Source organism: Alosa pseudoharengus, unplaced genomic scaffold (assembly GCF_046254945.1).
Source record: "Alosa pseudoharengus isolate Yale_2024_CS ecotype anadromous, Long Island Sound unplaced genomic scaffold, YU_APseudo_1.1 YU_APseudo_1.1_scf_4, whole genome shotgun sequence".
Lineage (NCBI taxonomy): Eukaryota > Metazoa > Chordata > Actinopteri > Clupeiformes > Clupeidae > Alosa > Alosa pseudoharengus.
The window spans coordinates 16,268,246-16,291,424 of NW_027468774.1; the positions used below are offsets into that span (position 1 = coordinate 16,268,246).

The following is a 23,179-nucleotide window of genomic DNA, read 5'->3' on the forward strand; positions in this document are numbered from 1 at the left end:
ACCAAGAACCACTTCACCAATAAAAAAAAAACACGGACCACCTAACTAAAAAAACTGTTTGGATTTACATACAAGTTGGTTCAATATTGTAAACAACTCATCTATATTATATTTTACCACGTCTGCTCGCGGCTATCCAGCCACCAGTGGACCATACTTTGAGAAGCACTGGGATAGAGCACATTAACTGATGGCCTAGCGTGGTAAATGTAGGAGGCTACTTTAAAGTTCCTTCTAGATTAGATATCGATTCATACATTCATACACATTATAAATAAGTCAGATTATGAATGGAAAGTGAAGCAAGTTAAGTTAATATTTTGACAGCTTGCGCTGACGAGAGCTCACTCATTTGCCCTAACCCTACTGTCCGATGTCCCATGCGGCCCCATGTTATGCCCCATGGCAGACCACCGACATGATGAACAAAACATTTCTTCATTGGCTCCCATGATAACCAAGCCTGACTCTGGTCCAATAAGCGGAGAACAGTCTACGCGGAAGTGTTGCGCTCGCTATAAATTGTAACAACGTCCTATCGTTGCTGGTAACGATGTGGATCACTGTTGGGATAATAGCTGCAGCGCTGGTCGCGTTTGTGTTAAAATATGTATTCAGCACATCTGGACCTAATCCCTTTGACAAAGATACTCGAGAACCACTGAAACCTCTGGTAAACGACCACAAAGTAAAAAACAAAGTTTTGAAACAAGGTAGGTCAAATGGTGGCCTTCGCGAGGGGGTGGGGCCGTTCATGAGACGACTGAAAGAGACTTTTGTTATTTGGAAGTATAATTGTCATTGTTGTTGACTGAGCAGAACAAGCTCTCCATTTGTCAAAATCGTGGAAATGCGTTTTTTTGACCGTGCATTGTAAGCATAGTAAGCAACTATTGCAAGTTGTAGACAGCTACTACGTTGCATTATTGCTAGGTCTGTCTGTGTAAATGTCAAAACATGGATGATTTAGCAGAGATTCAAGTTATGCAAAGTCACTCGTGTCGGCTCGTGTGCATTTGCAAATCGATTGCGCATAGTGATACGTTTCATCTTATCTCACTTAACTTAATATGAGCCGAATATGACCCTGCTGATGACACAGTCGTATTGGTTGCGTAATATGCCTATGATGTGTATTTGATTTAACACTGAAGTGGCTTCTAATCTAATTGTCATTTTTCTTTGCATCTCAAGGGTTTTTGGCCAACAAGGTGCCAGAAAATCTTGATGCTATTGTTATTGGCAGTGGGATTGGAGGGCTCGGACTAGCTGTTCTTCTGGCTAAAGTTGGCAAAAGGGTTTTGGTTTTGGAGCAGCATGACCGTGCAGGAGGCTGCTGCCATACCTTCACAGAGAAAGGATTCGAATTTGATGTTGGTAAGAAATAGTGCTCCCCAAAAATCCTGTCCGTGTCCTTTAAGAGGGATATTTTTAAAGCCCAGAAAAAAAGGAAACACCCAAATTTCTTTCAGAAAAGCTTGATGCCACCCTTACTTTTTATAGGATATATAATATATTATCTATTCATTAAGTGACACAATGCAGGAAATGGGTTAATATATATATAAATAGATCATAGACACAATACGATTTGGGAGGTTCCATGAGTTTCTTGATTTCTCGATCTTTCCACACTCTTGGATAGTCTGTGCCTGGACACAGATCTGTGTGCATGGCCCCAAAAGTTAAGAAACCAAGCTCATCTGCCAGGAAATCAGATCTACACTAAGGGCCCTTCATTTTTGTTTCCAATATGCCATGTATACATGCTAAAGACTTAATTACAACCAGCATTCTTCATGGACCCCTTCTGCAGATTTGAGTTTTATGTCCAAGTCTTGGTTAAATAGGCTGCACATACTCAAATCTAGGTAGCGCAACTGAATATCTGTATCAAGGATCCTGAAAAGTTATTGGCCCAAGTGGTAGAACACACCATCCCATGACACCAACAGAAACATGTGGCTTAGCTGCAGATTTGAGAGTAAAGGATCAAATTGCATGTTGTGTGGCTAAAAGTTGTGGGGGACTGCTGGGCAGTTGAGGGGTCTGATGGGATCTCTGATGAGTATGCTTATTCAACCACAACTCACATATCTGGAAAACATGTTACTCTTAAATTACCCTGCCACCTTCTTGAAGGCAGTGGATATAAAGACTCATCTGAGCTGATATTTAGCTGAGATATGTCAGCTGTATACCATTAGCCTCAGTAGCTGTCTCAGTGATTGCACAAATAATGTAGTTCTGAGGTGCATGACTAAACCTGCCCCCCTGCTCCATCCATTATCCCCTAGGCATCCATTATATAGGAGACCTGCTCGAGCACAAGCCTTTCCGCTGCATGCTGGACCAGCTGACCAATGGCCAGCTGCAATGGGAGCCCCTCAACAACCCCTACGACATGGTAGTCATCGGGCCACCTGAAAATAGACGCACCTATCCCATCTACTCGGGACGCGACCGCTTCCCTCAGGAGCTCAAGAAGTGCTTCCCCGGGGAGGAGAAGGCCATCGATGAGTACATGAGGCTTGTGAAGGTGAGAGAGCCAGATGTTTAAACGCTGCTTTTTCCCCACTCTGCAGGGTACTGGCTACTGTGTGTCTGCCAGTCTGGAGTCAAGTTAAGTAAAGTTTGTTGGTAAGGAGATTGAGGGATTTCACCATAAAAGTTGTGCATGTGTATTGAAAGATATTTGCCTTGCTTGTGTTTGTGATTTGAATTAAGGATTAAACCGTTAAACCATTAAACAGTTTTTTCACATATAACATTGCGTGACATAACATTTTTCACATATAACATTGCGTGACATAACATTTTTGTTGCAATTTTGTTATAGCCAAAAGTGTCTGATAAAGAGGTGGGTGTTCAGGGTGAGATTGTGCAGTAGCGTCAGTCTATCACGTCTCCTTTATCTGAACCTTGTGGTTTATGGATGGTACCAAAACGCTCCTTGCCCCAGCTGCCAGAGTGTCAGAGTGTCATCATTTTTAGGTCAAAGGTGAACATGTCTTTCTAACTTTAGACAAGATTGCAGAATGCTACAAACTTAATCATACAATCAGCAGAATCCTACCATTTAAATTAGGTTGAAAACCACTTTCTGTTTCTGTACTTCTGCCATATATATGCATATAAACTATTAACTATTAAATTGGATTGCTTCAGTATCCATACTGCTGTTTTAATCCTTGGATCTAGAGGGAGTGTGCCTGCCCTCTGCTCTTACCAAACTGGTTGGCCAAGTTACACAATCCACAGTTACCATATCCAGTGGTAAAGGCCAAAAATGTAATCGGTAAATCTGGAAGTCCATTGTCGTTTATGCTTTTGTACACAGTGATTCCAAACAATACAATGGTTTACCAGTTTGTATGCCCCTGGGAGTCTGCCATGACCTGAATGTTGTTACCACCCTGTTCTACCACTTAAGCTATAGGATCAAACCTGTCTGTTCTACCACTTAAGCTATAGGATCAAACCTGTCTGTCGAGGTGCTGTACTTACATACCTCTGTGATCTGTGCGTCCCGTAGAGAGCTGGTCGAGGTGTGTGGGCAGTCGCTGTGCTCAAGTATCTCCCTGCCCCTGTGGCTAAGTTCTTGGTGTACTCTGGCCTGGCTAAGCGCATGTCCTTCTTCTTCCGGATGGCATCACGTAGCCTCACAGATGTGGTCAACGGCCTAACAGACAACAAGGATCTGAGAGCTGTTTTCTGCTACATCTTTGGAACATACGGTAGGTAGGCAATAGTAAATCATTTAATCATAATCAATCATTCATATTCATTTGTCTTTCAAATTGGGGCCCTAGGAGTATAAACTATAACTGAGATTGCTAACAGGGAATTCACACTAACATGAACTATAAGGGATATTCAGAACATCTGAAATTAAAACACAACACTAAGAAATACACGATAAACTATTCATGCTCCACCTGCACTGCAGTCTGGCTAACAGCTATGTCACTCACACAACACAGAACACCACAAGCTCGTCCCTTGCTACAATATGAACATGATTTTGTTTGAAGACACCAATTCAAAACGCATCATTATAATTGGCACAGTAACAGTTAAAAAATCTCAGAGGACTTGGTATGGCAAGTGACACCTGGCATTGTAGTTGGTTTTGATTTACCATCCTCTTTATGATAACGTTATAGTCATTTGAATTTTTTTTTTCTTTTGCCTAGGAAACATGCCCAAAGAATCCAGCTTCTCCATGCATAGTCTGCTGGTGTGCCATTACCTACATGGGGCATGGTACCCCAAGGGAGGGGCCAGTGAAATTGCTTACCACATGATTCCCATTATTGAGAAGGCAGGGGGCGCTGTTCTTGTTCGAGCTCCAGTCAACCGCATCCTCTTCAATGAAGCCAATGAGGCTATTGGTAATATGTCCAAACTTGGTGAAATGTTTTTCATGTTTGAAGATAACTAGTTTGCATACAGATCAAATTGTTTTAACAAACTGTAAAATGGAGATGAAGGCCTTTTTTCAGCCTTTTCCTGTGCATTATCTGCCAGTACAGTACCTCTGCTGTATAAGTGTAGTTGCAGAGTGACAATGGTAACAGGGGTGAGTGTGCTGAAGTGTGCTTTGGTTGTCAATGGTAACAGGGGTGAGTGTGCTAAAGTGTGCTTTGGTTGTCAATGGTAACAGGGGTGAGTGTGCTAAAGGGGAAGGAGGAAGTTCACGTCCATGCTCCCATGGTGATCTCAAATGCAGGCATCTTTAATACTTACCAGAAGCTGCTGCCAAAGGAACTGCAAGCGAGACCAGGTGAGAAATACTGTGTGTGTGTGTGTGTGTGTGTGTGTGTGTGTGTGTGCGCGTGTGCTTGCATGTGTGTGTTTAAGTGGGTGTGTGGTAGTTGTGGTTGGTGGAGCAGTGGCTCTGGAATCAAGGAAGTTGATGATAATATTTCTGGTGAACAATAATTAATCTGATCAGTGAAGTATTCATGTCTCCCGGGTGTTTTCTTTTTCTTTGTGGAACAGACATCCAGACTCACCTGAACATGATGAAGAATGGAGAGGGTGGATTGAGTATCTTTTTGGGTATCAACGGAACCAAAGAGGAGCTGGGTCTCAAAGCAGATAACCACTGGATCTTTACTGAAAACAACCTGGATGAACTGTAAGTGACATCAGTTTGTGTTCTATTCTAATACAACTTTCCACATGGCTTACCAATGACGTAAGGAAATACAGTAGCTGCTACATGAAGTCTTCAGACTCATCTTAAAATGGATTACATTCATTTTTTTCTCATTAATCTACACACAATAATCCATCACTCTATAAAAAACAGGTTTTTGGACTGTTTTTTTAAATGAATAAAAAATAAAAGTCTGAAATATTCCATTTACATATATCCAGACCCTTTGTTATGATGCTTGCAATTGAGCTCTGGTGCATCCTACTTCTATCAGTGGTCCTTGAGATGCTTCTACAATTTGATTGACCTGTGCCTAAATGAATTCACTGGAATTGTAGAAGCGTCTCAAGGACCATTGATAGAAGTATGCACCAGAGCTCAATTGCAAGCACCATAACAAAATGGTCTGAATATTTATGTAAATGGAATATTTCATGGAATATGTCTTTTTTATTTTTTATAAATTTACGAAACATTCCAAACACCTGCTTTTTTGTGGTGTTGAATCCATTTTAAGATGAATCTAAAACATAACAAAATGTGGAAGACTTGAAAGGGTCTGAAAATGTTCTGGTTGCACTGTATACAACAGGTATGCGGATATACAAATATAACTGTAAATTTGTGGAATTTGATTAAATTGGAATTTTGGTTTAAATGTACAAAAAAGACACCTTCAGAGAGGTAACTGAGGAATTGTGTGGTTTTCTGATCTTTTCCTTTTTGAAAAAAAAAAGTTGTACAGAGTACCTGGAGGGTAAGAGAGAGGAATCTGCAAAACATATCCCACTGCTCTTTGTGGCCTCCCCTTCAGCCAAAGACCCCACCTGGGAGGAGAGAAGCCCTGGTAAGTAGAGAATTAGTTATGAAGCAAACTGCAATGTGGTTTGAGATTAACAATATATCAATGGAGGTGTGTGTGCACATTCTTAATGGTTGCCCAGAGGGATGACACAATGGTATTTCACATGTATACACAGGGAAGTCCACACTGAGTCTGGTGAGCTTTGCTAAATATGAGTGGTTTGAAGAGTGGAAGGATTGCAAGGTAACCAACCGGGGTCCTGATTATAAGGAACTGAAGGAGACCTTCATCCAGACAGTGGTGGATGTGGTCGTCCAGATCTACCCAAAGATCAAGGACCGGGTATGTGCGCCTAACCTCATATCTCTTAGCTATTTCTGCCCTATCAGCACAAGTTGGGAGTCTCCTTGCAAAAATCAACTTGTACAGCCATTGGAGTTATTTAGTTAGTTATTTATTTATTTATTTATTTATTTATTTATTTAGTCTTATATCGTCTTCATTTGTCACTAATGTATTTGTTTTTATTTAATTTAATCAGATTTTTAGTCATTCTCTAGTTTCTTAACATCTCTAATTTTCTCTCTATAGATTGAGTATGTGGATGCTGGCACCCCCATAACTAACCAGTACTACATTGGGGCCCCCAAGGGAGAGATCTATGGTGCAGATCACGGAATGGCACGGTTTAGCCCAGAACTCAATGCAACCATCCGACCACAGACCCCACTGAAGAACCTGTACCTTACAGGTGAGAGGGCAGGGCAGGATCTGTAGTTAAGGAGGGCAGGAGAGTGGAACCATGGAACCATCACTATGGAACATCAGAAACATAGAAATCATTCTGCAGGTACATACATAGTTAACCTATACTCTGTGTTTATCGTGCAGGTCAGGATGTGTTTCTGTGTGGCTTTGCCGGTGCCTTGGCTGGAGCCCTTACCTGTGGCTCAACTCTCCTCAACCGAAACCTTCACCTGGACGCCATTGCCCTAGCCAAGAAAATGAAATGTATCAACACGAAGAAGGACCAGTAACTAAGTGGCATGCAAGAGCTAAACAAAAACTGGTCCATACAGCAACTCTAAGATAATGCAATAACTGTCTAATCTCTATAACTGACGAACATCAACACTACAAAATGAGCAGCAGTGTTTCGCTGGGATACACTTCCTCTCCATTCAATACAACGGTAATGACACTACTGATGCAAGCCAATGAAAAGCTACAAAGCTGGCATGTCCACTCTGCCACTATCTAACCAACCGCAGAACCTCACATCTCCTAACATCGTTAGTGTTGACAGGGTTGATGTAAACACGGGACAAATAATACCATTGTATATGTGGCCATACGGTTTGGAACGAAAAACAACATTTTATATGTGGCCATACGGTTTTGGAACAAAGAAAAACGTCTGTTTTGTACAGTCATCGCCAAAAGTTTTGGCAGTGAACCAAATTTTGTGTTTCACAAACAAGTATTTTTGGATACTTTTTTTCTTTTTTTACATTTATACTGAAGAACAATTAAGCATTCAGATGTATTTGTGTCTTTGGAGGTAACCTTTGCTAACATAAGAGAACACTTTAATTAAAGTACTTTTGCGAACTCAGGGCTCCCTTGAAAAAGAGATGCAAGATCTCAATGGGACTTACCTGGTTAAATAAAGGATAAATATATATATTATATATATAATTACTAATTACTTCTTTCCTCCATTTATAGCAATCAGTGTGTTCTTATAATTCAGTCAGAATGATAGTGATTTTAGCTGACTTGTTGCCTACTCTTTCACAGTTTCCCCTGTGCGGATGATTTGATTATAGGCTACTAAAAGGATGCCAGGACTAAAATACAGTGAAAATTACTAATGAAGCTATTTGCAATGAATTACTGGTTATGCATCTGATCACTCTGCACAATAATCTAGAAACGATGTAAATCGCCACCATAAACTGAAGCAGCAAAGTTTGTGGAACATAACATTTGTGTCACTGCCAAAACTCTTGTTTCTGTTTTTCCTGTAAGGGATGAGATTTTCTGTAATTTACTGCCTGGTTTGTATTTTGCATCTTGTTTATTTGAATGTTGCGTTCCACTAAATAATAAATTAATCTGATAATGAGATCACTTTCATTTGTTCCTTGGTGGAAAATGTATTTTCCTATAGGTTAGGACAGAAGGGTTTAATTTTAGATTTGACACCACACATTTGGCATTTGCATAAACCATGACTTTTCCCTATACAGAAGTTCAGCCGATCTTAAATAAGTTGAGGTAATGACTCTTATTTCTCTACTGCCTGTTATCATACCTCAACTTTCATACATTGTCGTGTGCTTGCATTTTAAGCAAAGTTAATAACACTAGCATCATTTTTACTTTAGAAGGTAGACTGGGACACGTGATGCAGTCAGATAAGCAACAGTTGAATCTGGAATAAGGAATGCAGAAACAAATGTTTTCCCTGTTGAAAGAGAATAATGCCTTTGCAACTGAATGTATGTGGAAGATAGTAAGGAAGGGGGGCAGGGGCCAGCAGCAGCAGCCCCTAACCACGCTAGGCCCCACCATTGCCTGGCAAGAACAATCATACAGGCCACACAAGAAGTTAGGCTTACTTGTTATCCCTGATATATTTCTAAATGTTTAAATACTAAGGGAGGGCAAAAAAGGAAATTGAAGGAAAATAAGGTTATATGAGCAAGGACACATGAAAGGTACAACAGGCATAATGCATCCTTCACAAAGTCTGCATAATAGGCCAATCTAGCCCAAAAAGACAAAATATTTGCAACAGAAATGTCTCAGTTTTTATTGGTCCTAATACCCTCCTGAATCATATACTAAAAGTATACCGCCGTAGATGGAGTGGAACATATTTTCCTTTTTTTAAACAGGCTAGGGGGCACCTTTGCTAAAGAAAACCAACTGATGTGAAGAACTACAGACCTGTGTCTCCCTTCTTCCTTTCTTGTCAAAGGGTTTGGAAAAAGTGGTCTTCAAGCAAGTATGTGACTTTCTTTATCAGAATAATCTACTAGACCTATGCAGTCTGGTTTCAAGAGTGGTCATTCTACTGAAACTGCTCTTCTGTCTGTGACTAAGCAGCATTGAGAGTAGCTAAGTCCTCTGCTCAGTCATCAGTATTAATTCTACTAGATTTATATGCAGCCTTTGATACTGTTAACCAAGACATTCTCCTTTCTATACTATCAGAACTGGAAATTTCTGGGAAAGCTCTTGACTGGTTTGAATCTTACCTTAAAGGGCGTTCTTTCAACGTGTCTTGGCAGCCAGGGACAGGTATCAAAGTCTCGTGACCTCACCACAGGTGTGCCTCAGGGATCAGTATTAGGGCCCCTGCTTTTCTCTATTTACGCCACTTCCTTAGGTGAAACCATTCGCTCCCATGGATTTGACTATCACTGTTATGCAGACGACACTCAACTTTATCTTTCCCACCTGATGACTCTAGCGTTTCCCATCGGATTTCTGCATGCCTTAAGGATATTTCAGCCTGGATGAAAGATCGGCACCTTCAGCTTAATCACTCAAAAACTGAGCTTTTGGTGTTTCCAGCTAAAACAGCTATTCCCCAACGGATTAACATCCAGTTTGACTCAACTTCACTGACCCCAACTAGATCGGCACGTAACTTGGGCGTTGTAATTGATCGACTTAACTTCTCTGAGCATGTAGCTTCAATTGCAAAATCATGTCGGTTTATCCTTTACAACATTAGGAGGATCAGACCTTATTTGACACAAGATTCCACAACTTCTTGTTCATACCATGGTCATCTCCAAGCTGGACTATTAATTCACTATTAGCTGGCTTACCTTCTTGTGTAGTAAGATCATTACAGCTGATTCAGAATGCTGCAGCACGCCTGGTCTTCAATCAGCCAAAGAGGAACTCTATTGGCTCCATATAGTAGCCAGAATTAAATTTAAATCTCTTACTTTGGCCTATAGGACACTGACTGGATCTGCTCCTTGTTATTTTAATTCAATGATCAAGATGTACATCGCAACCACCCACTGCGGTCTTCTGATAAGCGTCTGTTGTGTGGACCAGTCATAAACGCTAGGTCAAATTCAAGACTCTTTTCCTCAGTGGTTCCATGTTGGTGAAATGAGTTGCCCAGTGCTCTCCGTTCCTGATAGTTTTAGGTCTTTTAAGAGGGGTCTAAAGGCATATCTGTTCAACATGCACTTAGTTCATTAAGCGCTTCTTATGCATTATGGTTTGTATAGGCCTAATATAGTTATATTTCCATTAGGCTGTTGATAAATTTGACATTGTTGTTTATTATTGATATTCTCCTTAATGTAGTCTTACCATGTTATTGTTTTTATATTATTAATTGAATGGACATTATTGTTTATTATTGCTTTTTTCCCTCATTTTATTTCATTAGGCTATTGATTGAATTAACATTGTTGTTTATTATTGCTATTCTCCTTATTACAGTATGACCAACATTCTAATCGGTTCCCTGTTATATTTGAAATATTATATTGTTTTTGAATTTGTGTGTCACTTTGGACAAAGGCATCTGCCAAATCCCATAACCATAACCATGATGAAACAATACATTTTTAATCTGGCTTCAATTTTCAGATTGCGTGTTTTGCAATATATGCAAATTATGGTACATTTTATGAATAAAATTTGCATGTATAAGCATAACATTTCAAATCCTTGTAATTTTTTCTTTGGTATGTCACTAATCAACTAGAGAAGTTTCATATAGTAATAGCTATTTGAAATTCCCCCCATATTCTACTTAGTGTTGGGCACAACTTTGGCCTTTAATCACATTTTCAGACAGACATTTCTGTTGCAATGTTTTTGTCTTTTTGGGCTAGATTGACTGGCCTATAAGCACAATCGTGTGCACACTGCATTTAATTCAAATGTGTGTGAACAATTTTAAGCGATTATTAAGTGTGCATCAAGATATTAATATGGCAACTAAGAGTACTAAATGTAGGCCTACGTACTCTTCGCAGTACCCAAGCAATGTACCAGGCATAATAATAATGTATTAAAACAGAAGCATGCGGGATGGATTGATAGCGAGCGCGAAGAAAAGAACGTACGATCCGTGGGAAAAAAGGGGGTTCTAATCATAGGTTCTAATGGACCATGGGACTGGGAGGCTACTGCATAGACAGATACTGCCATGAGTGGGGTGCGTGTATGATGACGCAGGTGCATGAAAGATTTGGAGGTTTTTGATTAGCTCAGAGGCTTGGAATGCTGATTTTTTTTCACAACTTTTCCTATAATAGACTTTAACAAACCCACAGTCTGTCTCTAACACTTGGACTAGGAGGTAAGGAGTGATAATTCACATGATATGGAAATTATTGCTATTTTAGCGGCAAAAGGTAACAGAAAGTCCAAAGTTATTTCTTCTGGTGTAATGATAAAGTTTTTTATTAAGAAAATAGCCCATTGCTGCAATGTTAACTATAAGCTTAACATTGCACAAAACCCATTATTTTGCCTAGCAACAACATAGGCTAGCTAATGCACCGTCTATATTCAATTCCTTAGAAGCTACCTGTGTGATGAGTTGTTAGCTAAGTTAACGAAACCGCCAGTTAAACTTACCTGAATAATTAAGTAACATGCTAGTGTTCATTTTCATTCTTTCTGCGTCAATACAGTGATGAATACTGTGTAAGCTAAATGAAGCCTGTAGCCAAGTGGTTTATTACTTGATGAATAAGAATACGCTTAATTCATCTTATTTTGTCCACGTGATGTGTGTTAACTGTTATGGGTGGTAAAAAAAGAGTACATGTCATCCATAGTTATTCAGAATATAATAGATCTTTTCTTGAGACAGTTCCTGATTTAGTTTCTTGCAGTCCATAATGGTACTTGCTGAGTTGCATGGCTAGGCTAGTTTTTCACTCACCTAGGTAGTGTAATGTTATAACCATAGACTGTATAAAACAGTTTATAACTTGATTTACCAAACCTTAAAAATAAGTGAATCGGAATGCTTAAATGTTATTTTTTCCGGTTGTGTTTACCAAGAATGGACGACGGCACCTGTGGTCGTTCAGATTACGAATATCTGGCAGAGATAGGAGAGGGCGCCTATGGTAAAGTGTATAAAGCCAGGGAGATCGCCGGAAAACAGCGTCTTGTTGCGGTGAAAAAGCTCAATTTACCTGGGGATCCTGAGAGTGGAATACCGGCCTTCATGGTTCGCGAAGTGGCGCTATTGCGCAAAATCGAATACTTCAACCACCCAAACATTGTAAAGTGAGTGAAAGGAAATTAAACAAGTATTTAATTGATTATAAATAATTGTCCAAAACAATTTGCAATGCATGCCTGCATTAAATATGTGTTCTTTGTTTATTTAAATCAGGCTTTTCGATGTGTCAGCATGTGTTAGGAACCAGTCATTGGACCTGACACTTGTGTTTGAGTATATTGATCAAGATTTAACATCATATATGAGCTGTACTAAAAATGAATTGAGCCGAGAAAAAATTAAGGTAAGATTATGTGAGGAGAAGGTACCTTGGGTATTCAAGAGTAATACTAGGTTCTTGATTTTATTATCTAAGAGTGTTAATATTTTGCCTAGAAGTTGAAAAGCAGATTCTTTACTTTGAAAATCAGATGTAATAGACAATAATGACCAGTAGGTGGCATTGTGGTTTATTTCTGTCTCCATAGGATGTGATGCGACAGCTGCTCAAGGGCCTGGACTTCTTGCACTCTAATATGTTGGTGCATAGAGATCTGAAGCCTGACAACATATTAGTCAGCAGTCGTGGGGAGGTGAAGATTGCTGATTTTGGCTTGGCAAGGATCTACACCTATCACATTGCCCTCACCCCCTGTGTAAGTGTATACAGATGCCAAAGGTGCATGACAGACAAAATCACACACAGTCAGATGAAAATAACTGTTAATTACAATTGTAACATGCCTTCTACACAATTGCATTGCATGTTTATTTATTTATTTACCACATCCTCTAGTCTACACTGTCTCTGTAGCTATTGATATGCATGACTCGGTATGCATGTCTTACAGGCAGGTTACACCTGGCATGTAACTGAACTTTTGCAGAGCGTATGCTGCAACAATTAGCTTCCACTATAATCAATGGAACTGGCCACACCAGACTTGATAGCGGCGTCTGCATTCGGAAAAGTTAGACCAGTCTTCTAAAACAAGTTCAGTGTTTCCCAAAGAATTTAATTCCATTTGTGGTGGTTGGTTTGCAGAATTAACTTGAATGCGACAGTTTTTAACAACTTAGCACAGCATAGTTATAATGCTAACCAGATTTAAGCACAATTTAGTACAACCTGGAAAATCATTGGGTGGTGGTCAATGTTGATATTGTGGTGGGACGCCACAAATAAGTCAATGTATGGGAAACACTGAAGTTTTTCAGAGCGCTTCAATTGGCACCTGGTGTAGCCCGGCTGTTGCACCTACAGCACACACTCTGTGACGTGAGTAGATCAGAAAGGTCCTGGAGGCAAACTGACCTTCATAACACATTAGAAGCAGAGCTGCTCATATCTCGTCTCCTGTGTACATGCTCCAACTGATAAATATAGGCACCAAAATGAAAACACTTATACACAACATCTCTTATTCTGCTTACAGTGTGTTTCCACATAGGTCTGAAAGAATCTTGCTTGGGTCGTCTCTTTTTCACTGTGTGTGTGACTTTGTCATATGTCTTTGCTTTTCTGTATGTGTGCATGCGTGGCTCAGGTGGTGACTCTGTGGTACCGGGCTCCAGAAGTTCTGCTCCACTCGGGCTACATGTCCTCAGTGGATGTTTGGAGTGCTGGCTGCATCTTTGCAGAACTCTTCCTCTTGAGGTAAGGAAAATCGCACCCCCACCCCTTTAGAGGGGTGCTTGTCAGGTGGTGTGGAGGAGCGGTTTGGAGAGTTGGTGACAGGCACGCACCTCCACTCGCTTGGGGGTTGTGTGTAGGGTGGCTTGCAGGTGAGTAAATGTAAATCAGGTTTATAGGCCAAGTATACTTGCGTATACAAGGAATTTGGTCTCTGCATTTATCCCATCCGTGAATTAGTGAAGCACACAGAGCATACACTAACTCAAAGCAGTGAGCTGCCTTGCTGCAGTGGCGCTCGGGGAGCAGTGCTCAACCACTTCCCCCACCCACAGTTTTTCTACTGGTCAGAGATTGAACCGGCAACTCTTCAGTTTTAAACTCGAAGCCCTAACCCAGGGGTCGGCAACCCAAAATGTTGAAAGAGCCATATTGGACCAAAAAAACAAAAAACAAATATGTCTGGAGCCGCAAAAAAATAAAAGCCTTATAGAAGCCTTATATTGAAGGCAACACATGCTGTATGTATCTATAGTAGGCCTATATTAGCCTACTATCGAAATGGCTAAGTTAACTACAAATACATAATGAGCCTTCATGATTAAATGTTTATTTTTCCTGCAGTGCATTCTGTAGAGAGTGACGCACCACGTGACTACTCTGTTGTGCGATGCCGCCTCAAGTTTAACTTCATTACAATATTAATGAATTATGTTTCATTGCTTTGATGAAATTAAAGAAATGCAATAAAGAAATCAGATTTTTGATGTCGTTTTTATTTTGAGGATTCGAAAAAACAACAACAAAATGGAACGTGCCCCTTATCTGGGCAACAGAGTGCAATAAAACGCAGCCTACATTTTAAAAAATAAAACATCAGCCTTTTGAAAAGGTAAAGTATATAAAATCAAATTAATACAGTTCAAGTTTGACGTCTGTGCAAATGCCAAGCAAGTCAGTGCAAGAGTAAAACGAAGCAGCATCCTCTTCTCTTTTGACACGCAACCAACGCAGCTATGCTCGGACCTGAGCAACAAAACACAATAATATCCCTAAGTGTCATTCCAAATATATACTGACAAAAATCAGATATACTTTGTTAGTAAAAATGTGCCTATGACAGGATTGTGTACCTGTTTAATGTGACTTCTGTTTTCGGACATCACTGGTCAGCTTCTCAACATCGGGCATGTAAGATGTAACTTTAATCTTGACGCAGGACTGCAAGCTCTCATCTGTGAGGCGGGTGCGATATTTTGATTTGATGTAGTTCATGTTTGAGAATATCTGCTCGCACAGGTATGTTGATCCAAAGATGGATAATACTCCAAATGCATATGTCTTCATGTTCCTATAGCTGTATTTATTCTACACAAAAAATATATTTCTTTCCCCCATTTTTGAAAAAGCTTCAGGGAGCCACTAGGGCGGCGCTAAAGGGCCGCATGCGGCTCTAGAGCCGCGGGTTGCCGACCCCTGCCCTAACCAGTAGGCCACGGCTGCTTCACTCACGGAGGCGGTGTTGTACTGTGATGTGTTGGGTACTGAGTAATACTTATTAGAGTAATACACTAAACAAGATGCAAGTCATCTTGATATCTTTTTAACTTTTACTGATCATAGTAATAAAAAAATATATGTTTGAATGAGTGGTTCATAACCACGCCACACTCACAGGCTATACTACATGCCTGAATTAACAGTGTGATTGTGCTACAAAGTTTTAGTTGGTAACAGTGGTACACTGTAGTGGAGGTCTCATTGAGTGTGTTGACCCATTGTGCGAGTACTAGTTTTCATTCCAGGCCTTTAATTGTTCTTCTCTTTCCCACAGGCCTTTGTTTCAAGGGTTTACTGAAGCTCAGCAATTGAAGAAGATCTTTGAGTGAGTAATTTACAGCTTAAATACGGTCTTCACTCTTCAAGGGCCACGTTGGGATTTGAAAAAATTGATTGACAGGCTGGACCACTAGTAGATGAGGTGAAAAAATAAACTGGCATATGCCTTAAATGGAAATCTATTTCTTAAAAAGTAAAGAAAACAAACTCAACATTAAGTGTTTGATTCAATTTGAATGGGAATAGTGCTGTTGGACAACCCTTTTTGCCAGTGCATCAAAATTTGGTGTCATTTTAGTTGTGGCAATTCGTACGTCAGAGCTCAAGTGTTCCTCAGTGAGCTGAGGTCTGTGGGTTGGAGTAAACTGCATAACCGGCCGCATGTGACCCACGGGCCTTAGTTTGCCCATCTCTGCTCTATACAGTACATGGAAACATTGAATTTTTTGTTGACTTTGTCCTAACTGGACCTGAAACTGAATAGTGCAGGGTAAGTGAGACCATGAGTATGACCATATGTCAGACCATTTGCAGTACTGAATGGGGCCAGTAATACCATACTCTAATCCAACATTGAGCGCTTGAGTTCATTCAGCATTTGATACAGTATTGACCTTACAGTATTTCCTTTGCTATAGGGTGATTGGTTTGCCTAGTGAAGAAGACTGGCCCAAGGAAAGCCCGATCCGCTATTCCTCCACCTGGGGTCCCGCCGGCATGGCACGACCTGGCACCCAGCTCCTTCCCAGTCTTGGCATGCAGGAGAACAACCTGCTTTTCGTAAGTGCAAGTATAGATATACTTAAACCTTTATGTATACTTTATGTGTAGACCAAGTATACTTAAAGCAACACCAAAGAACTTTTCCTCTGTCGCACGCACTATTTGTTTATCCAGCGCGGCTTTGCAAATAACAATGTCCACAGACAAGGTAGAATATGTTGCATGATTTTATGAAAGTACGATGTATTGCGACATCAGATGCAAGTCAAATTTGTAGTTTCTCATGTCTCATTCCATCGAACTACAGATCCGCTACCCAATCCGGCAAACTTATATAGTGCGGTTATAGCCGATAGAGGGCCGCGAAGCGAATGCAGAAAGTGCCGTTCACCCTGTTACGAGTTGATGAACCACTTAAACGATTTTGGAAACATTATTTTACTGTAAGGTACAAAAACTCTTTGGTGTTGCTTTAAGTATAAATCAATTTAGTATATCTCTGATCAGTACACAAAAAGAGTAATATCAAGTGTATTTTGTCCTACAGTGTCCCACCACCACCAGCCTCTGTTACCTGTGAACAGACCATTAAATGAGTTTGATCTTCTGACAAATTTAGTATGTGTGCTAGTATACTCCCTTACCAGATAATGTTTACATTTACATAATGCATTAACATACTGTATAGACTGAATGACATAGAAGGTTTAAAGGCACAATTTCCCTGGTGAAAGGTTGATATTACAGCTCAACAGTCAATTTAATCTCATACTTCCGGAGCAACAATTTGATTGACTAGAATAGCTTATAGATATATATATATTAACTAGATGTCGCTTTTGGCCTTTCAACGTGTGTCTGTCTCCACCATATTTGCCCTGACGGAAATACGTTAAATTAGCTTACGGAAGCTAGCAGGCTAAGTTGTCTGACAAATGGCGTATACCAGGGGTCTCCAACCTTTTTGGGAATGAGGGCTACCTGAAGACCTGAAATCATATGGAGGGCTACTCATTTGAAACAAACATACCGTCACCCCTTTTTTGCGAGGGTAGTCCTCCTAAATAATAGGCCTATGAGATTTGTACTTCTAAATTATCAATATTGTGTAGGCCTATGCAACACTACCAACATTTTTGTTCAGTTTGTTCATTTCAAAGTTTGCATGGGGAATCTAATCTATTTTTTTTTTTAACAAAAAAAAAACAATCGTTTTGTGCAATTAATAATTTGGGTTAAAATTTGTACCGAATTTATAACCACCCACCATTATGAATTCAGGGGTTGTTTAAGTTCTGATTTCAGTGGACAATTCAGTTTTAACATTTCAATAGTAATCGCCCACACCACCCTAACATATGAAAACTCCTTTTAAAGTTATTGCACACCTGAAATCTCTCCATGATCTGACAAAAAAGGTAATGCACAGTCCTGCTCAGTCATGCATGCCACAACATTTTCAGCGCTATTATACGGCAGTAGCCTACGGAGGAGAAAAGGTGAGCTAAAGCAATTGTTTTTCAGTTCTTGAACAATCATGCAAGAACCGTATTTGACGAACATGGAATGGCCACAGAACTTTTGCAAAGATATGCTTCCATTGGCTACACCAGACGAGCTAGTTTTTCCCCCTTTACTGTCTATGCGTGCGAGCAGCGTGTATGCGCTCCACTTCTGTTGTTGTTTAAAGACTGAATGGGAAACGGATTTGGAGCCAAAGGCTAAAATTTAACGCAGCTACAATTTGTAAGGTATCACCAATATCAATTTAATGTTACAGATGTATGGCTACATACATTCTTAAAATGGTTCTGGTCTAGACTTAAATATCGATTGAAAACTTCACAATAAAGCGTGTTTTTAGAGCGTGATCTGCAGGCGACCTGTTGGCTATTTTTAGAAGGTGCGCTGGGGGCGCCTCATAGCCGTCCCGCGGGCTACCTGGTGCCCACGGGCACCGTGTTGGAGACCACTGGCGTATACATCAGACCAGACGCTATCAATGGTTACAACAATGGTATAATCAGATTGTGCAGTGTTTATTTCTCGCTAGATTTTGACAAATCTAAGCAAAAAAATGTCATACACGTCACATTTCAGCAGCCGTTACGAGTGACATCTACCATCTTCTGTTTCAAAGAGTACTGCACAGATTTGTGTGTAATAGGCAGCATCAGGGATACAGCTGTTTACATAGGACAGGCATACTGCAGAGGCTAGTATATTTATTTTCCGTAAATAGTGTTGAATAATCAATTTGTACATTAAATATGAATATTTTAAATATGAAAAACATCCATGCCCATCGGTTGAGCAATGTATGCGTTTACGGCTTTATAGTCCCAAGTTCTCCCGCAGCTTCTCATTACGGCTGCGTTGATGTATCTGCGTCATATGCTTTAGCGGGCAAGGCGACATCTACCGATATCTATGGGAATAGCCAACCTGATAGAACATAATTGTGGTTCTATGGGCTAAAGAGTATATTTGGGAACCTTTCTAGGTCTTTTAATTATTCAATGCACGCCCTTAATAAGAAGCCAGTGAGTGAAATAGATCATTGACTCAATTACTGGATAAAGTTATCAGTTTCACACACTTAACAAACATGTGTCCCCTTGTTTCTCTTTTGCAGGAATGTTTGACCTTCAAGCCGTCCAATCGCATCTCTGCTTGTCGAGCCTTAACTCACCCCTTCCTGGCAGAGTTCTAACACCGGCAGACAGGAAGTAGTGAGTGGAGGCCTCGGCTCCTGCTCCCAGCCTCACCTCAGTCCGCTTAGGGTTTTTCTGCTGTGAGATGATTATCATTTGTACCTCTCACGTTCAGACTTGAAAATCAGTTTAGTTGATACACACACATCGGGCATCACACGTTTTCCCTTTTTAAACATATTATTGTTGATCACAGTTCATGTGGAATACGACATCATGCACAAAATGAACTAATGAGTTCATAATTGACATTGCTTATTCATTTATCACGCTGATGCAATTCAGGGGAAGTATTGAAGGATCTGGAACATCTTTGGCCATGCAATCCCACACTGTTCCAGAAAGTAAATGCTCATCTCACGTCACAGAAACCCTTAGCAGAAAAGAGAAATGTTTTATCAACAGCAACAGGTATTGGAACAAAGACATTTGGTCAGTAAGGTAAATTAAAAAAAATTTTTGTTGGTTTGTTTGTTTTTGCAAAAGAACAATCACTTAATTGCAGTTGTTTGAACACAAGCCATTTTACCCTTTATTTTTGAATACTTTATATTTGAAAGTTACAAAATTACAGAAAAATTATTGAATCGGGGCGAACACACCCCAGCTACCAACATCTTTGAATGTGTCATGCCCCCTTAATAGAGTGCATAGTTAATTGATTTTATTTCCTTTGCTGTGCAATATGAGCACACTGCAACAGTTTTTGCAGGGTGCTGCCAGACCCCTCTTTGTAACCTCAATACATAACATCAGAAGGAAAAAAAAAAATAACGATTAACATTTCAAGAGGCGTTTTATTACCAGCTACACTTATGCGCTTTAACTTATTTATATTGCAGAGGGATGTGACCGTCAATTACATTGCTCAATTTATGCAAGTAAAATCTATTGTTGACAATGAATTTTCATGTTCCATGTGGCCAGCATTTGTTATTTAATTTTCCTCTGTTGCCCTGTTTGTATCATCTGGCTTTTTTATTATTATTAATTTCTTTTTTTTCTTTTTGTAGGTAACACATATTAGTAACCAAATAGTTTTGCTTTGTTATATGTCACTAATTGGCTTATAAGTACGAGATCATCTTCCATGATAAAATTCTCTGTTATCAGAACCATAGAGGCAATTTATAATTTCCCTTTTTACAGTGTGTTTTTTTCCCTTTAGCAAAAAATAATGACAGGCAACGAGTTAACCAGTTACACTGTCATTTATGAATTGTGACTGTAGCCCTTGTTTACAGTTTGTGGGCTGGGTTTGATGTCACTCGCAGTCAGATCAAATTTGCTGAAAGGTTATGTCTCATGAAATAAAAGCTTTTTTTTCCACAGTCATGTTCCCAAGTTGAAATGTTATTTTTCACTGTTGTCTTTCTTTTAAATATTTCAAATAGTATGTGATCATTTTGTGGAACAAAATAGAAAATACATGTTTTCACTATTAGCTTGTGTTCATGAAGAAGCTCGTGACATAGTCCTATAACAGATGTCATGCCTAACCAAATCGATCTCTCTTCATGTCCCTGGCCTCCTCTCTGCAGGACCCAGAGGTGATAACCTAAATTTCGGCTTCGCCACCCATAAACTAAAGGTCAAGGTGGACTAAAGGGAAGTGTGGTTGGGAACTGCCCTTCACGCTTGACTAGATGGATTGGTCATGCCCTGGCTATTCTAAGGTCGTTATTGCCATGGTGTTATTTTAAAAACGTTATCTTTGGCCCTTCTCAGATCACTAATGGCCATCTATGCCACAGGCATACCCTTACCCCTCACCACAGCTAATGTGTCTCAACTCCCTCTGCTAAACGCTGTAATAAGTCTGTAGACTGCTCCCCTAATTAATGGAAAATCTCAAAGCTTTTGGCTGTGAGTGACTATTTAAAGATTCCCCTAAAACCACCAGCAGGAGAGGCTATTGCAGCATAGGGATAGGCATAATGACTAGCCCTTGCTCGATTCCAGACTCACCAACAGGACAAAGGCTTTGCATGCCATGACCCATTCATAGGGTGGATCTTCCATTTGGCCCTTATGGCTCACAATAAATCATTGTCAAGCAGTGCATAGTAAGCCAAAAGGTGTAAAAATATGTGTAAAAAAGTAATGCGTGTGAGTATGTGTTTCTGTAGTAGAATTGACCATCTCGTGTTCTATTGGTCAGTCCCAAAACCTGTATCCTTACTGTATCAGTCCAACTTTTGACATTCTTGGCCATCCCCTTGTCCCCCCTCCTGGCCATGGCCTCACGCACGGAATGTAAAACCGAGCCACGCTGAATGCTATTTTTATCAGTCTCTCTCTCTCTCTCTCTCTCACTATCAGTCAAACACACAGACACGCGCCCATACAGTTACTCACCCTAAAAGGGATACACTCAACCTGCAGCGCTGAATAGGCTATGTCATATCCACCACTGTGCACATCAATGCTCCTGCCAAAGCCAAAGAGTGCATGTAAGTACTTCTGTCTGCCATATATGCCCATATTATAGTGTTGTGTAAAGCTTACGTGAGCTGTCTGTTTTGTCTTGTCTACAAAATTGCATTGAGCTAGAGCAGTCAGAACCATATCAAATTGTCCATGGATCAATTGTCGATTAAGGTTGAACATGTAGCCTACTCAAATAAGCTTACAGAATTATATTAAACGAGTTCTCCCTCATTAGATGTAGTCCACTTGACCGTTTTATGTACCATGTGTGCCGGCTCATCCTCTGACGAAGCTATCCAATTTGGGCTAATTTTCAGTGAATAGCCTACCTGTAAGAGTAACCTGTAGGCTACTTCACAGAACAATAGGACGCCAAGCACGTTCCGTTCGCTTTTGGTTTAGTTGATTAGTCTCACTCGATTTCATTCAGTGTTTGTGCTTTCGCTTTCTAACGAGATTTAGTGTTATAAATTAGTTCAAGCTGTTTTTTCTTCACTAAAGCAACCTAACAATTTGGCGAATGGCTATGACCAGAAACTTTAAGATAATGCAATGTGATGTGAACGAACGACAAGTTCAGGTCGGCTTTTCAGTTAAAGCAACAGAGGGAGAAGCGCTTACGTGTGAAATGACAGTTCAGTGTTCAGACCCGCTTGTCCCCCTCGGATTTGCGAGCTATTTTTAATGGTCGACACAAGTTATTTTAAGACAAAACGACCATCCACTTTAGGCATGAGTCAAATAAGTCTTAGGTCTTAGGTACTATTGTCGTAGTAATTGTCGATTCATTTAACTTCAGTTTTTTAGTCTGATATGCCCTCTGTAGATTTTGTTTTTGGGGTAGCGTAGACCTAGGCTAGATTTGAGGATGAGTAACCATTGCTTGTAGTGGTTGCAGTAGGCTATTTCAGTTTAAATCTAAAAAATGAAGGTTATGAAAATCATAGTTAAAGGTCATGCATTATAGTCAACCCCCATACATATTGTGTGTGTGTGTGTGTGAGTGTGTGTGTGAGAGAGAGAGAAAGAGCTGCCCCTTTTCTGTATACATAAAGACAGCAGCTGCCCTGTTCTGGGCATCATTCACATACCAGTCAGTGTGCCTCGCCGACTGTTATAGAGGACAACATCTTGCATTCCAACAAAATTCCACCAGCTCTCGTAGAGGACTGGGAAAACTTTGATTGAGTTCATGACCACACTCTGGCATGTCAAGACTGAACGTGGATGATGGTTGTGATAGTCAGGGGGCCAATTCTGAAAAGGGCTTCCGTTAAGACTTTTGCGGATATGGTTTGGTACAAGCTGTCACCCTATTTTTTTAGGTAGAAGACACCCATAGGTAAGATATTAGGGTGGTTGTCAAGTGACTTGTACAAGCAATTTCAGGCCAATTTTTTGGTTTCCTGCTCAACACGACATGCCAGCAATAAATGTTGAATATCTCCACAACCGCAAGGACCATATACATAAAAAAAGGTATCAAATGAAAGCAAACACTCATGAGCTGTCAGAATTGACATTTATTGTACAGTGTAAGAGACAACAGAACTAGAACATGAGAAAAACAATCTCCGCCTAAAGAGAACCAGTTTTCAAAGTGAATATCAGCTTGGAAACATAACATAGTAACCCAAAACCTCTA

At 40.1% G+C, this 23,179-nt stretch overlaps 3 protein-coding genes across 3 annotated transcripts in view; all 3 read left to right on the top strand.

Annotated features, from left to right (window-relative positions):
* The first annotated feature begins 516 nt into the window (after positions 1-516).
* Positions 517-8,097, top strand: retsat.2 (retinol saturase, tandem duplicate 2). Its single transcript, XM_076265029.1, has 11 exons — positions 517-713; positions 1,195-1,377; positions 2,298-2,539; positions 3,536-3,737; positions 4,197-4,394; positions 4,667-4,786; positions 5,005-5,143; positions 5,902-6,011; positions 6,145-6,311; positions 6,561-6,720; positions 6,861-8,097. The coding sequence occupies exons 1-11, from the start codon at positions 554-556 to the stop codon at positions 7,004-7,006; spliced, it is 1,827 nt and encodes a 608-aa protein (XP_076121144.1). The 5' UTR covers positions 517-553; the 3' UTR covers positions 7,007-8,097.
* A 3,933-nt stretch (positions 8,098-12,030) lies between these two features.
* On the top strand, positions 12,031-20,376 carry cdk21 (cyclin-dependent kinase 21). Its single transcript, XM_076266785.1, has 7 exons — positions 12,031-12,260; positions 12,370-12,499; positions 12,684-12,851; positions 13,743-13,852; positions 15,663-15,713; positions 16,306-16,447; positions 19,026-20,376. Exons 1-7 carry the CDS (start codon positions 12,031-12,033, stop codon positions 19,101-19,103), a joined length of 909 nt encoding a protein of 302 aa, XP_076122900.1. The 3' UTR covers positions 19,104-20,376.
* A 1,114-nt stretch (positions 20,377-21,490) lies between these two features.
* svilc (supervillin c) overlaps positions 21,491-23,179 on the top strand; it is a 32,130-nt gene continuing 30,441 nt past the window's right edge. The window contains 1 exon segment of the mRNA XM_076266629.1: positions 21,491-21,557. The gene's annotated coding sequence lies outside the window, so the exon portion shown is untranslated.